This window comes from Lithobates pipiens, unplaced genomic scaffold (genome assembly GCF_037356315.1).
Source record: "Lithobates pipiens isolate NorthernLeopardFrog02 unplaced genomic scaffold, aLitPip1_a1.2 Scaffold_27, whole genome shotgun sequence".
NCBI lineage: Eukaryota > Metazoa > Chordata > Amphibia > Anura > Ranidae > Lithobates > Lithobates pipiens.
The window spans coordinates 84012226-84028741 of record NW_027507788.1 but is presented as its reverse complement, the minus strand read 5'-3'; the positions used below and the strand labels follow the sequence as shown (position 1 = coordinate 84028741).

The window sequence follows — 16516 nt, the reverse complement described above, 5'->3', positions numbered from 1 at the left end:
AACAGAGACCTTGGTGAAGGGTTTTTAGAAAGGGTGTAGGTGAGGGCTATAGGTTCATGGTCCAACCATGTAATATGACCAATGGGGGAAGAGTTCACCAAGTGTAGTTGATCATGCGGTATCAAAAAAGTCAATCCTTGCATATAATTTGTGTGGGGGGGAGTAAAAAGTATAGTCCCTTTCTCCGGAGTGTTGGAGACGCCAACTATCCACTAACTGGGTCTTTAGGAAAGATTTCGTTATTCGCCGTTTGATCGCTATAGGGATCGAGGAACTGTCTGAGGAGGGCGACAACGGAATATTGAAGTCTCCTCCTAATATTAATTGACCCTCTCTATATTCCGTCAGTTTGTCTAGTGCAGTCCGGAGGAATCTGTCATTAGGTGGTCATTAGGTGCATAAATCGTTGCGAATGTAAATGGGATCTCTCCAATACGGCCCTTCAGGAAAAGGTAGCGACCCTCGGTCCGACTGAGAGTCCTGATAAAGCCATGGGAGTTTGCTAGAGATCAGGATGGATACTCCTTTGGTCTTAGAGGAAGGGTTAGTAGAGTGATAGACCTGAGAGAAGAATCTGGATTTTAGGAAAGGGGGTTTGTCTTTTTTTTAAACGCGTTTCTTGTATAAAGGCCATGCCAGTGCGCTCCTTTTTTTTTTTTTTTTTTTTTTTCAGTTGTAAAAGGATTCGTCTTTTTTCAGGGGAGTTCAGACCCTTTGCATTTAGAGAGGTCACCTTAATCGAGTCTACCATCGTGTCTCGGGAAGGAGGGGAAGAGGGAGCGGTTAAGAGGTTAAGGGCAGCAGGACCAAAGTAGGTGTAGGGAACTGCCCAAGGAGGGCAAAGAGAAGAAGGGGAGAGAGGGGATGTAGGGAGGGGGGGGGGAAAGGAAAGGAAAGGAAAGGACTGAGCCTTGCGACCCAAGGAAAAGTAGGATGTGAGGTTGTCAGCACTGAAGGTGTGACAAAAGGGGACTATAATAGCAAAAATATGCTAAAGCACTCACCGGCTATATACTGGAATTATAGCGCGGTCCTAGGTGGGTCGGTGGACAGGTCGGAGAGTGAACTCCCCCACACCCGGCAGACAAATAACATTTTCCATGTTGGTAAGCAATTTAATAAGAACATTTTAACCAGACAAAAACTTTCTTTGGAAAGGATAAAACCCAAGGTGGTCCTGTCCAATAGGTCCCCCCACGCAGCCATAAAGTTGGGTCTGGGCGAGTAAAACAACACTGCATCCCACCCACCAGAATAAAATACACATTTTCGACCCCCCCGAGAAGATGTTCAAAGGCATTACCCCGCCTCTGAAGAGACGTGACCTGTGATAAGGTATGCGATCAAACTGCAAACGAGGGGGGCCAGACGCAAAGGCCACCATTGCTGTTTCTTGGTGCACAGTGGTCCACCGGTTCTGGAAGGGGCTCAACTAAAATGACAGAAATTTAAATTCCGCATGATGGAGCTCTAGAGCCCCCATTCTGAAGTCTGATCACCACCAGCGCCACCTCCAGCCACCCATTGATATCATAAGCCAAATAGCACCATGGTGGAAACATTTAAGAGGGAGCTAACAATAAATTAAATTTCTCCTGATATACAATGTGTAACATTTTTCCTCCCTCCCATGCCCCAAACAACCCCCACCACCCCCCCCCCCAGAAAAAAAAAGGGGAGGAGCGACCAAACCACCATCAGCGAAAACACTAATCATCAGTGGCAGACTTTCAGCTGTCACAAGGCAGGCACTGCCATGTCTATCCCCCTACTCCTGAGCCCAAGTTAGGGAGGCAGTTTCTCTGATCTTATTGGGTAGGTTGATCTAGGGCCCAGTGTTCTGTGGAATCTGTCCAACTCAAAGGACATCTCTGGGTCTGCCACGACCATGCAGAAGATTCCTTGAACCACCTTTCCCAAATTTTCTCCTTCAGGGGACTCTGGAATGCCTCAGAGCCGCAAGGTGTTGTGACGGCTCCGGTCCTCCATGTCCTGGAGGTGGAGCTGTAGGCGATGGTGGTATGCCGGTGCTGGTCTCTCGCATTTTCCAATGCTGCCACCCATCCCTCCAGCGAGGAGACCGAGGCCTCCCCTGTAGTCACCCACTCTACTAAGTTGGACACCTCTTCTCTCACCTCCTTGGATGTCTCTGCGGTGAGTCTCCTCGAGGAGGAGGATCAGCACCTCTGTCTGTTCTGGTCGGGAGGGCCTGGAGAAGGACCCTAATATCCTGGTCCATGTGGACAGGTGCTGGTGGGTTTGAGGAGCACATCACTCTGGGGACTGAACAGAGAATCCCCACTGCAGTCAGGCTGTGTTGGTAAGCTGGATGGGGTAGGGATATCCTCCTGACTCAGTGCTTTCCAATCTGTACCACGCTCGGGACCCCGCGGAGCCACGGCCCTGGCTCCTGTTGATGGTCCTTGTATTTGCTTAAAAAAGCGGTGGATTTCGCCCAAGTTTTTTTGTAGCAGGGGTCCCCCGTGTTGTAGCTCTGGTTCTGTGCTTTTTAGATGGTAGCATACCGGATTACATAATGAAATATGCCGGAAAAAGGGGTCAGAGGCCGGGAGCTCTGCAGTAGTATCTCTTCACTCGGTCATGTCCCAGGCCACGCCCCTTTTATTCGCCTTTTCATTTATAACGGGTCTTGGGGATGTAGAGAAGGTTCTGGTTAGTTGACTGGAGGAGGCGACCTCGGGTGTAGTACTTTATTTTGTCGCAGAGGTATGTGGGGCTTTTCCTTGTGTATATTGTGAGTGAGGCAGAGTGTCTTAAATGTAACCCAGTCCTTCATGGCTAGCCAATGGAGGGTCCACAGGGATAGGGTGATTGCTTCCCAGGGATTTTTTTGAGTTGCCAGTCTAGTATTAAACATACCTTTTATTAATAACCGTCCAATTCGGGTATTGCCAGCTGTTGCATTTCCAGGCAGAGTGCATTTGGTATCACTCCGCCTGTGACAGGAGGTGATGCTATACAGGAAGCATCGTCTTTTGTGGCTATGCAGCAACTTGCTTCCTCTACCACCGGCTTCATTCACAACACTGATTCTCTGGGATGCCGGGTTGGGAGGTCGCGGGCCACATCGGAGGGCTCCGCGGACCACTGGTTGGGCACCCCTGTTAGCCCTTGTACACACGGTCGGACATTTCGACAACAAAATCCGTTGGATCGGATTTTGTCAGAAACCGGTGTTGCATACACACAGTCGGACAAAGTTGTCGAAAAATCCGATCGTTCTGAACGTGATGGCGTTTTTTTCGTTAAGACTGGGCTACATTCAGGCTAGTAGTCAATAGCTTTGGTTTAGGAATTTGACCTGAGCATGCGTGGCACTTTGTCCGATCGGAATTCTCTACAAACGATCGGACAAAGTCCGATCGGATCATGTTGTCGGAAAATTTTATAGCCCAGCTCTAAAACTTTGTCAGTCGGATATTCAGACGGAAACAGTCCGATGGAGCCCACACATGGTCGGATTATCAGACAACATGGTCAGATCGGACATTTTCTGTCGGAATGTCCGACCATGTGTACAAGGGCTTGTCTTTAGATGTGAAAACATTTCCCCTGTTTCCAGCTTCAATGCTTTCAGTCACAAACTCAGAACAATCGGTGATGATGAGGTATTGCAGCCATTTGAGCAGAATGGCAGCCAGGCAGCTAGTGGTCACCAGAGATTATAGCCTCCATATCTTTCAGTTTCTGGTTTTCCTTAACCATTAGAGATCCGCGCTATAGCCGAATGATGGCTACAGCGCGGACCTGCTTTGCCGGGACGACGTCTATTGACATCGTCCCGTGCACGAGCGGCCTGCGCGCCCTGTGATCGGCGAGTCTATGAGACTCGCCTGATCATGGATCCGAGCAAGGGGTCGATCCCGACCCCTTACCACGTGATCAGCTTTCAGCCAATGACAGCTGATCATGTGACAAAACAGAGCCGACAATCGGCTATTAGTCCCCGATCACGGCCAACTTATCAGTGCCCACCTGCCCCCTGCCAGTTATTAAAAAAAATGCCATACATCAATGCCCACAGTGCCACCTATCAGTGCCCACAATCTGCCTCAACAACAGTGCTGCACCTCAGTGCCACATATCCATGCCCATCAGTGTCATCTACCAGTGCTGATCAGTGCCACCTATCAGTGCCCATCAGTTCCATCTATCAGTGGTAGCTATCAGTGCCCCTTAGTGCCACCCATCCGTGCCAATCTTTGCCCATCAGTGCCGCCTTATCTGTGCCCATCAGTACTGCCTTATCTGTGCCTATCGGTGCCACCTTATCTGTGCCTATTAGTTTCGCCTTAACTGTGCCTATTGGTGCCCACCAGTGCCACCTATCGGTGCCCACCAGTGCCGCCTCATCAGCGCATTTAAATGAAGGAGAAAAATGAACTGTTTGCAAAATTTTATAACAAACTATTAAACATGATTTTTATTTTATTTTTTTGCATCTTTTTTTGTTTGTTTAGCAAAAAATAAAACTCCCAGATGTAATTAAATACCACCAAAAGAAAGCTCTATTTGTGGGAAAAAAATTATAAAAATTTCATTTGGGTACAGTGTTGTATGCCCGCGCAATTGTCATTCAAAGTGCATCAGCGCTGAAAGCTGAAAATTGGTCTGGGCAGGAGGGGGGTTTAAGTGCCCAGTAAGCAAGTGGTTAAAATGTATGTCAGCCCTAGCATTGAACTTCTTTTATTTGCTCCCTGATCATTAGAAAGGCCCTATTGAAACTATTTTATATCTATTCAACAAGTGTCAAAACTACCTTTTTGATGCTACCTGAAGTCTTGTGAGCTGATAACTTTGTCCTTTCTGCCTGTGCTGCACTGTTACTATTTTAAACTATCTCTGTGGACTACAAAACCTCTCCATCCTAGGTTTTGGAGAAGGTAAGGGGCATATGATCTGTAGAATTTGTGACCGTTGCATTCTCAGGTCCCATCCTGTGCTGAGATTTTTCAGCTTGCAGACAAAAATCCAAGCAGCCAGAGATTGAGCATTCGTCACTGGACACACACACACTCCATTGTAGTTTTGTAAGCTGAACATAAGATCAGAGCTGCAAATACAGCCATTATTTATGGACACTGGAGAGGGTTTTAGCAAAATCAACACACACAATAAAACGTCTGAGGGTTGTGCTGAAGGCCCTAGAGTATTTTATTGTGCCTCAGTAGATGTAATCTTGCTGCCATTTCCATTTTGCAAAGTTTCACAATCCAACTACCAAAATATAATTGTACAGATCACAATTTCTTAAATACAAAATATGCTATAAATTGGATGTGTCTTTCACAAAGGCAAACACTTGTTGAAGGTGACTTCGTTTTAGTAGAAATTCTAGGAATTGTACATATAGTCTGACAAATGACTCCAGCCCTGTGAGCACCTCTGTGATTTTCTAGTAACGGTGGGACCGGGACACAATATGCAGATTTTGATTTTGACTAGATATGCACTTATTGTGAGCTATAACATTTTTAATATACTGCTCACTAGATGGCTCTTCCTTTCTCCTATCACGTTTCAGGATGGCACAACTGAGAGATGTGGGCTCCTCCCTACAGGAAACACAATCACTTGCCAGCTTTGTCCGCAGTTTGTCCTGCCTGCTTTGTTAGCAGTTAAAGCCTTCCATGATGTCGCTGGCATGTCAATAGCCCAGGGCCCTGAGACAGAGGAGCTTACCCCTAGAAGAGGGCACATCCTCCCAGGAAAGCCTCTCTGGAGGGGGACTGAGTGCCCTTCTCCTACCCTCACAGTTACTCCCTTTGCCCAGATAGATGAGGAAGAGGAGGATAAGGGGGATATAGATAGCCAGTGCGGCACAGTGGTGTAGTGGTTAGCACTCTCACGGAGCAGTAAAAAAGGGTCGCTGGTTCGAATCCCAACCACAACACTACCTGCCTGGAGTTTGCATGTTCTCCCTGTGCCTGCTTGGGTTTCCTCTGGGTACTCCGTTTCCTCCCACACTCCAAAGACATGCTGGTTGGTTAATTGGCTTCTGTCCAAAATTGGCCCTAGTATATGAATGGGGAACTTGGATTGTGGGCTCCTTGAGGGTAGGGACCGATGTGAGTGTGCAATGTACAGGGATAGGGGTAGACACTCACTCAGGTTGAACTGGATGGACTGGTGTCTTTATTCAACCTTACTAACTATGAAATTATGAAACTATAAGTCCCCACCTTTCCCCTTGATCCTCAGTATTGTTTCTCCCAAACACAGCAACATGTTTGTTTTTTTGCAAGACCGAATGACCGGGGAGGGTCTAATGGTCCCCTGTTGAGACGGGTTTTAGGGAAGCCGGGGAGGGCTAAACTAACCTGCAGGCTTGTCCTCTCTCACAGGTCGCCCCCCCAAGTTAGCACCACCGCAGGGAGTGAGTGCCATCGCTGAGGCTGTTTGAACCTCCACCACCAGCCGCTCTCCTCATGGCTGAGTTTCGGGAAGTCCAGTCTTCCAAGCCTCGCTCTGAAGCATGACCGCATCACAGGAGGTGGGCGGAGTCAGGTCACAGCACAACCTGGAAGTATTAAGAAGGCCGGGAGAAGTGTGGAGAGTGGCATGGAGAGCAGAGCAAGGTGTTGAGAAGTGGTCGGCCGGCTGTACCTGCCCCTCCAGCGGTACCAGCAGCCTAGGACCCTGCTAACCTCCTCATGGAACAAGCGGAAGGGAAAGCGACTACTGCAGGCAGATCTAGGACAGGGCCTGGGGAGTACAAACCCCCCCCCCCCCCCCCCCTGGAAAGGGAGGTGGGGAAGGGGATAGCAAATCCCAGATTCTTGGTGACGGGAATCTGGGAAGAATCAGGACAGGCTGAACTTTTCCTTACCCTTCCTCCCTCCCTAGTACAAGCCTGCAGTTTGGGGGAAGGCATATAATGTTACATATTATATCTCTTAACTTACATAGTCCCCCAGCGGAGCCCAGGAGGCCCCAGACAATCACATTCCTGCAGCTACAGGGCATAGCTCCTCAAAAGTGTGGGTACTGTAAGGAAAAACTCCCCAAGTCCCACTCAAAGCCCTTCTGCTATAAATACATGAATAAATTAGCAGGAAAAGAGGCTTCGGCATTGATGAGAAAATTTCTCTCATCTATGCAAACGGAAATGCTGGCAACAGTTAAAGCCTTCCGTGATGCCACCGGCAGTCAATAGCCCAGGGCCCTGAGACAGAGAAGTTTACCCCTAGCGAGGGCACATGCTCCCAGGAAAGCCTCTCTGGAGGGGGACAGAGTGCCCTTCTCCTACCCTCACAGTCACTCCCTCTTGCCCAGATAGACGAGGAAGAGGAGGATAAGGGGGATATAGATAGCCAGGCTAGATCTGAACACATCTCAGATGGAGAGCTGGATCCAGACATACTCAGACTAAGGAAGAGTCCAGGTTAAAGCGATTGTAAACCCGCTGATGTGGGTTTTTATTTATTTTTATTTTTTTACTCACCTGCAAAGGAAAAGGCATAATGAGCTAGTAAGCACCGCATACTGGCTCATTATGAAATACTTACCTTAGAACGAGGCCCCGACATCTGGCCCAATCCACGCCGAGGGAGCTGACATGTTCCCTCTGCGTTTCTTCTGGGTATCACGGCTTCGGCGCTGTGAGTGGCCCGGAGCCCCGACATCTTCACTCCCGCGCATGCGCGTGGGAGATTCCTTCCCGGCAGGGTCTGGCGTCTGCCGGACTTTTAGCCGAGAATCCCCTATGCGCATGCGCCGCTGCAGTCAGCGGTGCATTGCGAGGGGAACATCTCCTAAACCGTACAGGTTTAGGATAGATATATATATATATATATATATATATATATATATTATATTATATTATATTATATTATATTATATTTTTTTTTTACAGGTAAGCCTTATTATAGGCTTTCCTGTAGGTAAAAGTCCCAAAAATGACTATACAACCACTTTAAGGAGATACCTGTTTACAGTAGAGGATCTGGACGGACTCCTAAGGGCAATATATGCTACTGAGTAGATTCCAGAAGCCCCTCGAGTGACCTCCGTACAAGACGAGGTATACAGAGGGCTGAGCAAGGCTCAATCCAGGGTGTTTCCACTCCATCAATCCCTGAAGGATCTTGTCCTACAGGAATGGAGGGAGCCTGAAAGGAGGATTATCCGACAAAAAACCTGGAAAAGAAGGTTTCCCTTTAATCAGACTGATGGAGACATTTTTTTTTTATCTCCCAAGATTGGATGCCACACTGTCTCAAGTCACCAAGCTATCTGACCTCTCCTTTGAGGACACAGGCAGTATCAAGGATCTGATGGACCGCAGAATCCCTTCTCAGAAAAGCTTGGGACGCTAATACATCGGCCATGGGTCCAGCATTAGCAGCAGCCTGCGGCGCTAGGAATGCAGATTTCTGGGTAGAGAAATTGTCGAAACACCTAGCTCAGGAACCCGAAACGGTGATGTCCTTGACTCCCTATCAGTGATAGGAAAAGCTGTAACTTACCTTGCAGATGCTGCAGTTGAGTATGCAAGAGCCTCGGCTAAAACACCCACATTAATCAACTCAGCTAGGAGAGCTGTTTGGATTAAGGTTTGGGAAGGAGATGTCACGTCAAAGGGTAGACTGTGTGGCCTTCCTTTTCAGGGTTCTTTGCTGTTTGGTCAGGGCCTGGACTATGTTCTATACAGGTCTTTGGAAAAGGGTAAAAAATTCCCAACAAAGGCCAAGAAAGAAAAAAAAATTATTTCGAAGAATTTTTCGAGGCCCCCCGGGACAACCACAGCATAAAGCCAAAAAGGAGCCCAATAAGAGGTGGGGCTATGGTAGGGGAAAACAAAGGAACAGTGTGTTTTCTTCCCCCAAGGTTGGCACCAAAGAAGCCAAGAGACGCCAAGATCAGGGTAGGAGGACGGCTGGCTCACTTTGTCCCTCAGTGGGTAAAAATCTCAGACAGCAGTTGCATCTGCCAGGCCCTGCGAGAAGGTTATCGCTTGGAGTTCTCCGCAAAACCCCTCTATGTGCTTACCCTAACTCATCCCTCCAGGGATGTCCTGAAAAGAGCTGCCCTCCTGGAGGGTATCCAGGAATTGGTGGAACAGCGAGGGGTGGTGCCAGTACCAAAGGAACAATACCAGGGATTCTACTCCCACATATTTGTCGTGCGCAAGCCGTCAGGAAAATATCGGCTGATGGTAAACGTAACCCCTTGCCGCCGAGCCTACGCAGATGTGCGTACTCGGCTTCCAGGGGTTATACCGGGATGATGCCCGCACCTGCAGGCATCATCCCAGTACTGATTTTTAGAGTGGCGATTGGCTTTCCAGCCATAACAACCGATGCGGCTAAAAGCCGCTCGGCTGTTATGCCGGAGGATCGGGAGGGAGCGTCCCCCCCCCTCCCGCCGCTCTTACCGGTGCTCCTGTTCAGTCGGGAGCATCGATGCACAATCTGTTGCTTCTGTCGGCTAGGGAGGGACTGGAATAAAGCCGTAATCGGCTTCATTTCAGTCTCCTAATTGTAAACACGGAAGCAACGTCACGACGTCTCTTCCAGTTTACTTGGCTGCCAATGGCGCCGGATTTAAAAAATATATACAGTATTCAGAATCGCCGAAAATGGTGATCTGAATACTTTGAAGTGTAAAGGAGGGAACGGGGGTCTTTTAGACCCCCGATCCCTCCATAAAGAGTACCTGTCGCTACCTATTACTGTAACAAGGGATGTTTACATTCCTTGTGACAGCAATAAAAGTGATCAAATTTTTTTTTCTTTAAAAAAAAAAAAAAAAAACATGATTTATTTTTAAAATAAATAAGAAAACGCATACGGAAGTCGTGCCCACATAAGTAAACGGTGTTCAAATCACACATGTGAGGTATCGCCACGATCGTTGGAGCGAGAGCAATAATTCTAGCACTAGACCTCATCTGTAATTCTAACCTGGTAACCGGTAAAAAAATTTAAAGGGTCGCCTATTGAGATTTTTAGGTACCGTAGTTTGTCATCATTCCACGAGTGCGTGCAATTATAAAGTGTGACATGTTTGGTATCTATTTACTCAACGTAAAATTATCTTTCACATTATGCAAAAAAAATGGGCTAATTTTACTGTTTCATGAATTTTAGAAAAAACTAAAGTGTCCCTTTCCCCAAAAAGTTGCATTTAAAACATCGCTGCGCAAATACCGTGTGACATAAAATATTGCAACAATCGCCGTTTTATTCTCTAGAGTCTCTGCTAAAAATATATATATATATAATGTTTGGGGGTTCCAAGTAATTTTATAGCAAAAAATATGGATTTTAACTTGTAAACACCAAATGTCAAAAATAGGCTTAGTCATGAAAGGGTTAAAAAACCTGAACAGGTTTCTGGAATACAAAAATGTTTACTATAGAGAGTATCTATGCTGTACGAAAGAACCTCATGAAGGAGGCCTTCATGACGACTCTGAACCTCAGGGATGCCTACTTGCATGTCCCAATTCATGTGGATCATCAGGCATTCCTGAGGTTCGTGGTAGCAGTCAGAGGAGAGATTTTTCACTGGCAGTTTGTGGCCCTTCCATTTGGGTTAACAGCCAGCCCAAGGATTTTTACAAAAATCCTAGCCAAAGCAATAGCCTTCTTACATCTCCAGGGTATTTCCCTAATTCCATACCTGGACGATTTACTTATTTCCGGGCCTTCAGCCACTCAGGTCAGGTCAGACACCAACAAAGCTATGTCAGTTCTAAGAAATCCGGGCTGGATAATCAACATGGAAAAATCCTCTCTCAAACCAGAACAGGTCAAGACCTTTCTTGGTTACAGGGTGGACACCAGGCTGCGGAAGCTTTTCTTGCCAGAGGACAAGGTGGCAAAATTGGCTTCCTTAGTGGGGGATTTGATAAAAACCCCATCACGCTCCAGAAGGGAGGTATTAAGAACCCTAGGTCTGATGTCGGCAAGTATACCAGCCATAGTCTGTGCACAGCTCCACTCAAGAGCCCTTCACTTCTTCCTTCTGTCTTCATGGGACAAGAAGGAAGAATCCTTGGATCAGGAGATATTACTAACTCCTCAGGTCCTGTCTTCTCCGGAGTGGTGGACAGTCCTCAAAAACCTAAAGGGGGGCAGGACATGGGCTCAGTGGAATCTGGTAAAAGTTACCACCGATGCCAGTCCCTGGGGGTGGGGAGCCCACCTGGGGAAAGAGAAAGCCCAAGGCCGATGGAACAGCTCGCTAAGTCGGATGTCATCCAACTACAGGGAGCTCAATGCAGTGGGGAAGCATTAAAAGCCTTTCAAAAGAGCATCAGGGGAAAGGAGGTGCAGGTGAGCTCCGACAACACCACTGTTGTAGCCTACTTGAATCACCAGGGAGGCACCAGATCCAGTCTCCTGTTGGAGCTGTCCAAACAGATCCTGGAATGGAAGGAAGGGTTCTCTCCATTTCAGCTATCCACATAAAAGCGACAAGCAATTTGGAGGCAGACTTCCTAAGCCATCAGCCTATAAGAAGAAGCGGAATGGGAACTGAACCCCGAGATGTTTTAGGCCCTGGTACAGCACTTTGGGAATCCAGAAATGGACCTGTTCGCCAATCGACAAAACAGGAAGGTAAAAATAAATTTCTCGCTTGGTTTGCAAACCTAAGTTTGGTGGCAGTGGCTGAGCTTCCGTACAGGCCAGACCTTCTCAGGCAAGGCCCAGTACTACACCCAAGGCTGGAATTTTTCCAGCTAATGGCCTGGTTAGTGGGGACCAGATCCTAAAGAGCAAGGGCTGCTTAGAGAGAATAATAAATACCCTCCTCCTAAGTAGAAAACCGTTGTTCCAGTTATCTTGGAGTTTCTCCAAGACAGAGTAGAGTTAGGCCTATCGTTCAGCACCCTTCGGGTTCAGATAGCGGCCCTCTCGGTCTACCGCGATATAAGGTTGGCAAAAGAAAACCTCATCAAACGTTTTCTGTTGGCCAGGGAAAGGATTTCACCTCTCGCCAAAAGTAGTTTCCCTCCATGGGACCTAACGAGGGTATTAGAGGCGTTATCTAAACACCCTTTTGAACCTATTGAAGAGGTTCCCTTTAAGTTTCTAACCTTAAAATTATAATTTTTGTTAGCAATTACTACGGCCAGGAGAGTCAGGGATCTGCAAGGGCTGTCCATGAAGAAACCCTTTTATTGGTACAGCCAGATAGGGTCACCCTTAAGGCAGACCCATTATACCTACCAAAGGTAGCATCTTTATTTCATAGGACGCAAGACATAATATTGCTGTCCTTCTGTGCTAAACCAAGAAATGAGAAAGAAAATAAATGTTATTGTCTAGATGTAAGAAGATGTCTCCTTACCTATCTAGAGAGAACAAAGAGTTTTAGGAAGTCCATTCACCTGCTAGTTCTATACGTTGGGTCTAGGAAGGGGCTTCAGGCTTCAAAAGCCACAGTTTTTAGATGGATCAGAGAAGATATCTCTGTAGGATGAGAGTTCTGGAGTTCCAGCACCAGCAAAGGTTAAAGCTCATTTAACCAGGTCACCAGCAACATCCTGGGCTGAGAAAGCAGGGGCCTCCTGGGAACAAATCTGCAGTGTGGCCACCTGGTCCAGTCAAGATACGTTCCTTAAGCACGACCGTGTGGAAGTGTTGTCACAGCAAGACTTGGCTTTCAGTCGGAAGGTCCTACAAGCTGTGGTCCCACCCTAAAGGTAGGCCTGTGTTTACTTGATTATGCTCTCAGGTGTGCCGTCCTGGAAGGTGATAGGAGAAAACCTACGTTAGACTTACCGGTAATGGTATTTCTACGAACCTTCCAGGACGGCAGGCCTACTTCCCGCACTATGTGGGGGGGAAAAGATAAGCTAAATGCTAGGTGGTAAGTACCTATCTAGAGCAATGCTCCTTGTGAACCAGTTCAGGGTTACTTTATTACATACTGAGGATCAAGGGAAAGGGTGGAGACTTATAACAAAGCTGTCAAGTGATTGTGTTTCTTGTAGGGAGGATCCCTCATCTCTCAGGTGTGCCGTCCTGGAAGGTGCATAGAAATACCGTTACCAGTAAGTCTAACGTAGGTTTTTCTATATAAACACACGGGAGTGATGGGGGAAGTTGCATGCAACTCGGACAGGAATAACACCGAATTCCTGTTCAAATCTCATGCGATTTGCAGTGTGATATGTGCCCATTTATATTGTATTGAAAAAAATCGCACCGCAAAGTATCGGTACTTGGTATCGGCGAGAACTTGACCGAAAATATTAGTACTCATACTTGCCAATAAAAAAAAATGGCATCAGTGTAACCCTAATATTTAATATGACATTTTTAATGTCAATTTTTTATTTGTTTTCTCAATTCAGGCTTGTTACAAGTTGATTGACAGCTTCTTAACTGAATCTGAGAAGATGGGAGACCTAACACAATGTGTAGACTGTGTCATCGCTCATGATGCGGCTATTCTCCAGGTTGGTGTGCAATTCATCAGAACCATAAAATGATCAGCTTTCATCATAGCAATTTTAGGTATACACCTTTTTAAAATTATTATTTTTATCCAACATTTACTTGTCATAAGAGCAGGAAGTAAGGGGAAATCTTCCAATGGTGACAGCTGCCCGGCAACTCGGGATCAGCTGCAAATCCCCCCTTTTACCGCACAGCCAGGTGTCTACATTTTTCACCAACTGATTTATTTTTTTCCACCAACAATTTTTATTTGTCGATTAGTGGACCAGACCAATTATTTTTTCTACACACACACACACACCTACTTACCAACCTACACAAGTTGAACGGGATGTACTGTTGTCTTTATTCAACCTTGCCAACTATGTAACAATGAAGAGCTTTGCACCTTGAAACAAGCTTAGTGACTGATGACATATCTTCATGTTATGAATTGTGATCAGTTGGTAGTCGTTGCAACCCCTCTTTTAACCTTATGGTGGATTTCAGTATGGTGTGTGAAAGTGATATATTCCTTATCGACTTTTTACCCCTAAAGCCGCGTACACACAGGCGGACTGTCTGGCCTACTTAGTCCGCCGAAACACATTTCAGCGGACAGTCCGCTCGTGTGTGGGCTTCAGCGGACTTTTTCAGCGTGCAGTCTGGCGGACTAAGTATTTCGGAATTTCCGTAATATAGTACGTCGGACTCGCATTTTTAGCGGACAATCCGCCCGTGTGTGTGCCAGTCCGCCGTACTTTTGAAATGAGCGGACTTTTCCCGCCCAGAGAAAAGTCCGCTCATTTCGAGCGGGTATCCAGGTAGGCGGGGCCCGCGACTGAGACGTCGCTGGCCCCGCCGCCTGGTATGGACTTAAAGGGGAACCCCAACGCCGAAAAAAATCGGCGTGGGGGTCCCCCCCAAGTCCACAACAGACCCTTGTCCGAGCACGCTACCCGGCCGGCCAGGAAAGGGGGGCGAGCGAGCGCCCCCCCCCCCCTCCTGAGCCGTACCAGGCCGCGTGCCCTCAACATGGGGGGTTGCCTTGTCCCCATGTTGATGAGGACAAGGGCCTCTTCCCGACAACCCTGGCCGTTGGTTGTCGGGGTCTGCGGGCGGAGGGCTTTAATAAGGGGGCCCCCGGATATCGGCCCCCCACCCTATGTGAATGAGTATGGGGTACAATGTACCCCTACCCATTCACCTGTGAAAAAAAGTACAAAAAAAAACACAACACAGGGTTAAAATATTTTATTGCACAGCTCCGGGGGTCTTCCGTCTTCGGGGGTCTTCTCGCCGGACTCCTCCGCTATCTTCTTGTAGCTCTTTTGCTAGCGGAGGAGTCCGGCTTTCTTCCTCGCCGCCGGCCTCTTCTCCCGACTTCGGGGGTCTTGTCCCCCTCTTCGGTTCTTCTGCCGGGCCACCGCGCCTTCGGCGGCGACAGAAGACCGGGCCACTGCCTGTAAAAGAGCTATAAGGAGTTGGGGTTCCCCTTTAAGTTCATACCAGGCGGCGGGGTCAGCAACGTCTCCTTCATGGGCCCCCGCCTACCTGGAGACGCGCTCGAAATGAGCGGACTTTCCTCCGCGTGTGTGGGCGAGTCCGTTCATTTCAAAAGTAGGGCGGATAGTATGGCGGACTTAGTCCGCCATATTAGTCCGCTCAAAAAGTGCTGTGTGGGCAAGTCCGTTCATTCGAAAGTATGACGGACTGTCCGTCGGATTGTCTGACGGACTAAGTTGGCCAGACAGTCCGCCACGTGTGTACGCGTAATTTTAACTTGTAAACACCAAATGTCAAAATAGGCTTAGTCATGAAAGGGTTAAAGTCAAAGTTTTTTGCATGTTCCAGCACTTCTCTCCCTCTGACTCCACTGGAGCTCATCCACTTACACAGAAACCTTGAATAGAAGTCTTCTATTACAGAAACAAACAAGCCAGTATCCCAAACAAGCCAGTACCTATTAAAAAAAAAAAAAAAAACTTGATGACTCTGCATGCAGTGTTCTATATGAAACTCATCCTCGGGTAAATTGTGTGACTTTTCATACTTGCTGTATTTCATGGATAATCGTTACAGTTGACAGATTTTACATAATGTCTGGGGATGTCTGCAGGTAAACCTCCCCTTTTTACAATGGCATGATTTTAGATTTTGCTTACAGCAACTAAATAGTTAAATTGACTATGGTATTGCAAGCATTTTATAACAGTCTATAAATGTCTAAAATAGAGTAAAGAATAAGGCCGGCCATATGCGTTTTAAATCTCTGCTGGTTTAGCAGGAACTGGCCGAGAGTTGAAACATTAACGGTCAGACTGAATGTACCAAGTTGATCGCTCTCTCAACATATGTACAACTAGCCTGCTGGATTCTCTTGCGGATATCGCAAGCTGCTACTATAGCCGCTAGCACTAATCACTGTCGTCTTCCTGCGGGGATGGCTTCCCCTGCTGGGAGAGGACCCTGGCCTGGCAGGAGGGATTCCCGCATCAACACCCGTGGTTGCAGGAAAGAAATTTGCTCAGTGTTTGCCCTGGCTTAACTGTTACTAATGTCCATGTAATCTATAGACAGTTTATCTTATAACTTCTGTCTCGTTTCTCTAAATTTGAATCACAGGAGTGCCTTGATGGTTTCACACAGGCAGCGGAAAGTGAGTTTGGCTGCCTTCTGACTGGAGGGAAGGTGGTGGTGGCCACAGAGAAGTGGTGGAGGTTGGCATCCCAAGATGCGATGTTGCTTTGCTGGCTGGTTTCCTCTTTGTCTCCACATTCATCACGAGATTACCCGGTGTATCTACCCCAAGGGAGCCCTACGGTGAGCTGACACAAGGACTACTAATGCAGGTTTCCAGTGAAAGCTTTGATTGTAAATGCAAATTTTTGTTGACACCCAGCACATGTAATGGTTCATAGTTATAGTGTAGTGATGTCTGGTTTGTAATGGAGCTCACTAAAACTGACAGTAAATGTCCCTTTTTCATCAGAAATTTATTTTGTTCCATAATCTTCATCCTCATGTTGCATGGAGCCTGCTGTATAGAAATCCCCTCTCCTGAGTGCCTTTTCTAATCAGTCAAGCCTCCCCAACCCAAC

At 47.3% G+C, this 16516-nt stretch overlaps 1 protein-coding gene across 2 annotated transcripts in view; it reads left to right on the top strand.

Moving 5' to 3' along the window:
• Positions 1–16516, top strand: part of FUZ (fuzzy planar cell polarity protein) — a 137630-nt gene that overhangs the window by 38629 nt on the left and 82485 nt on the right. For both annotated transcript variants that reach the window (XM_077457143.1, XM_077457142.1), the window contains exons 5-6: positions 13331–13435; positions 16041–16238. In XM_077457143.1, coding sequence (XP_077313269.1) covers positions 13331–13435; positions 16041–16238 — 303 coding nt within the window. The remainder of the gene's footprint in view (positions 1–13330; positions 13436–16040; positions 16239–16516) is intronic.